We start from the raw sequence: 2606 nt of genomic DNA on the forward strand, positions 1-2606 counted from the left end.
AAAAAAATTAAGGGTTAGAGGATTATCATTAATCTCTATCATATTATAGATAATAAAACTGACCACCTTCAAGACTAAGGAACTTAATCGTAATATGGATTAAGTTACTGAGTTCCTTAAAGATTAATTTAATAACCTCATTAATCTTTAAGGAACTTAATCGTAATATGGAGTCCTGGTATGGCACTGTAGGATAAGCACTGGACTGAAAGGTCAGTTTGAACTGCAAGGTTGGTGGAAAACCTATCATAGGACCACTATAAATCAGAACTGACTTAATGACACTGAACAACAACAGCAAATCAAACATACCACTTAAATTCACTAAAGTGGTATACCATTCATATGTCTGTAAGAGAATCAGAATTGAAAGGGTTACTTATAAACCTGATACTAAAGGGTAATCTGCTCTGAGCTATTTTTCTGGTAGAGACAAAGAGCCCACTACCTAGCCAGTCTCTTCATCAGCATACCCTCCCCTCCTCTTCTCCAGTGACTACAAATGTAAAACAGCTCACAACTCAGAGTGTAGGCCATGAAATGATGCCATAAATGTCTGACTAGGAGCGAACTTTAAATGAACTCATCATATCTGACCTCCTTTTTATGGAAAAATTCCCATTATCATCATTAATTCACAAGATACACATTAAAATACACATACATTTTCTTGGAAAAAAATATATACTTACCAACAAATCAAAATGTGGTAAAAAGTTTTCAAATATTTTCATATGAAATCATAGTTAAATAATCAGCATGGCTGCAGTCTTAATGCCTTTAAAATCCTAATACAGTTATCAGTAATTAAGATGGTCTTTTACCTAATAACATTTATCTTTTTTAAGCATTTTTTTATTTTAATAGTCTACCATTTTTATCCAACAATGTCATGCACACACATATAAATTCAACTAAAAACTTTTAGTTCACTTTAGTTTCAGACAGTGATTGCTAAAATTCCCATAAATCATAAGCAAACAAGTATCTTATAAAACAGGCACAACATTCTCAGTATATTTCAGTATGGACCCCATTGTAATAGGCAAGATTCCAGAAAGAGTTACTGGGCTTCCAAACAAATCTTCCCCTCTACACTCCCCCAAGATAAATCTCTTTTACAACAGCTTATTTAAAATGTTTAGCACAACAACTAATAACCTACCTAAGGAGTCCCTGGTCTGTTGAAAGTCTGGTGCTATGTTTTCCTTTGCCATGGAGATGAATATTTTACTATTTTCAGGAAGCTTCTCTGATGCTTCTCCCTGAAAAAGACATAATATTTACAAAAGCAGGGGAAGAAAAAAAATCCCACAAAATATACAATTTGTCTCAGTAATTTTAATAAACAGCTTGACAAAATTACACAGTATATCATTAAAAAAATAAAAAGTGTAAGGTTTGAAGAATTAATCAAAGATATCTACAGGACATAATAAATATCCTACTATGGTGCTGTAGGATCAGCACTGGACTACTGGACTTCAAGCCACAAGGTTAGCAGTTCAAAACCACCAGCTGCTCCTCAGAAACCCTATAAAAGGGAGCTACAAGTAAGAACTGACTCATCAGCACATAATAACAACAATACATATCCTAACATTTAATTAATTTACTTAGCAACAAATTATTTAAAGACAGTCTCCTAAGTGCTAGGCACTGTCCCAGGTACTGGATATACACGTGTGAATAGAACATACAAGAATCTCGACTCTCATGGAGCTTATGAACTAATGGGGAAACACAAAATAAGCATAATACAGGATTATGTAGTCTGTTGAGAGTACTAGGGCGGGCTATGGGAACAAAATGTAGCAAGGGAAGGCAGTCTCACTGAGTGAGGGATAAAATTTTAATATAATGATTTATTTACTTTTTAGTATTAGAGATTATAATGAAGTTGTATTTAAAACTACACAGCAGGCTTGATGGCGGCTATGGTGGAGGTGAAAGCTCGCCGTCAGCCATACCACCAAATACCAGGCAAAGAAGATCAAGGGCAGAGCTCCAAAACTTGGAACCACAGAGCTAGGAATATTTTTAAAGTTTGAAGGCTTATCTAGGGCTCCAAATTGTAACTGAAAAATGAAGGTTATGGGTGTTCTCCATCCAGCTACATAAAGGGCAAGAGTTCATCCTTTTTGCAGTCATGGTAGTAGTTGCCTAAAATGCATCATACTCTGGTTTGATGTTCATTCAACAATAAAACTTATTTCCCTTAAAAAAAAAAAAAAAGTTTGAAGGCTTATAGCTAGTGGAACTTGAAGCTGAAGTAAGAAATCATGTACTTTTGAATCTTCCAGGCCCTGAGTTGACATCTAGGGTGAGACCAAATGGCAAGACCAAACAGGGGAGCAAAAACACCACAGAAAAATGCTATGGGAACCTTGGAACAAAGGTGGCCAATACACTTTGTTGGTGTTGCTTTATTCTGCTTTTCTTTTTTTTGGTATCTGATCATTTGTGCCCCCAGTTTGCGCACCTCCATCTGGTGACTGGAGGGGGTGGGGTTGCCTGAGTGAGGGTACACCCCAACCTTCACCACTGGTGGGTTCTTCTGCCACGCATGCACACAAATACTCAGCCCAAGAGCACGTCCTAAATGT

General features: G+C 36.3%; 1 protein-coding gene across 1 annotated transcript in view; it reads right to left on the minus strand.

Moving 5' to 3' along the window:
* Positions 1–2606, minus strand: part of CSPP1 (centrosome and spindle pole associated protein 1) — a 135244-nt gene that overhangs the window by 123451 nt on the left and 9187 nt on the right. The window contains exon 2 of the mRNA XM_006860038.1: positions 1166–1265. Within this exon, the coding sequence (XP_006860100.1) occupies positions 1166–1265 (100 nt within the window). The remainder of the gene's footprint in view (positions 1–1165; positions 1266–2606) is intronic.

The sequence above is a fragment of the Chrysochloris asiatica genome, unplaced genomic scaffold (assembly GCF_000296735.1).
Source record: "Chrysochloris asiatica unplaced genomic scaffold, ChrAsi1.0 scaffold00036, whole genome shotgun sequence".
NCBI classification, from domain to species: domain Eukaryota; kingdom Metazoa; phylum Chordata; class Mammalia; order Afrosoricida; family Chrysochloridae; genus Chrysochloris; species Chrysochloris asiatica.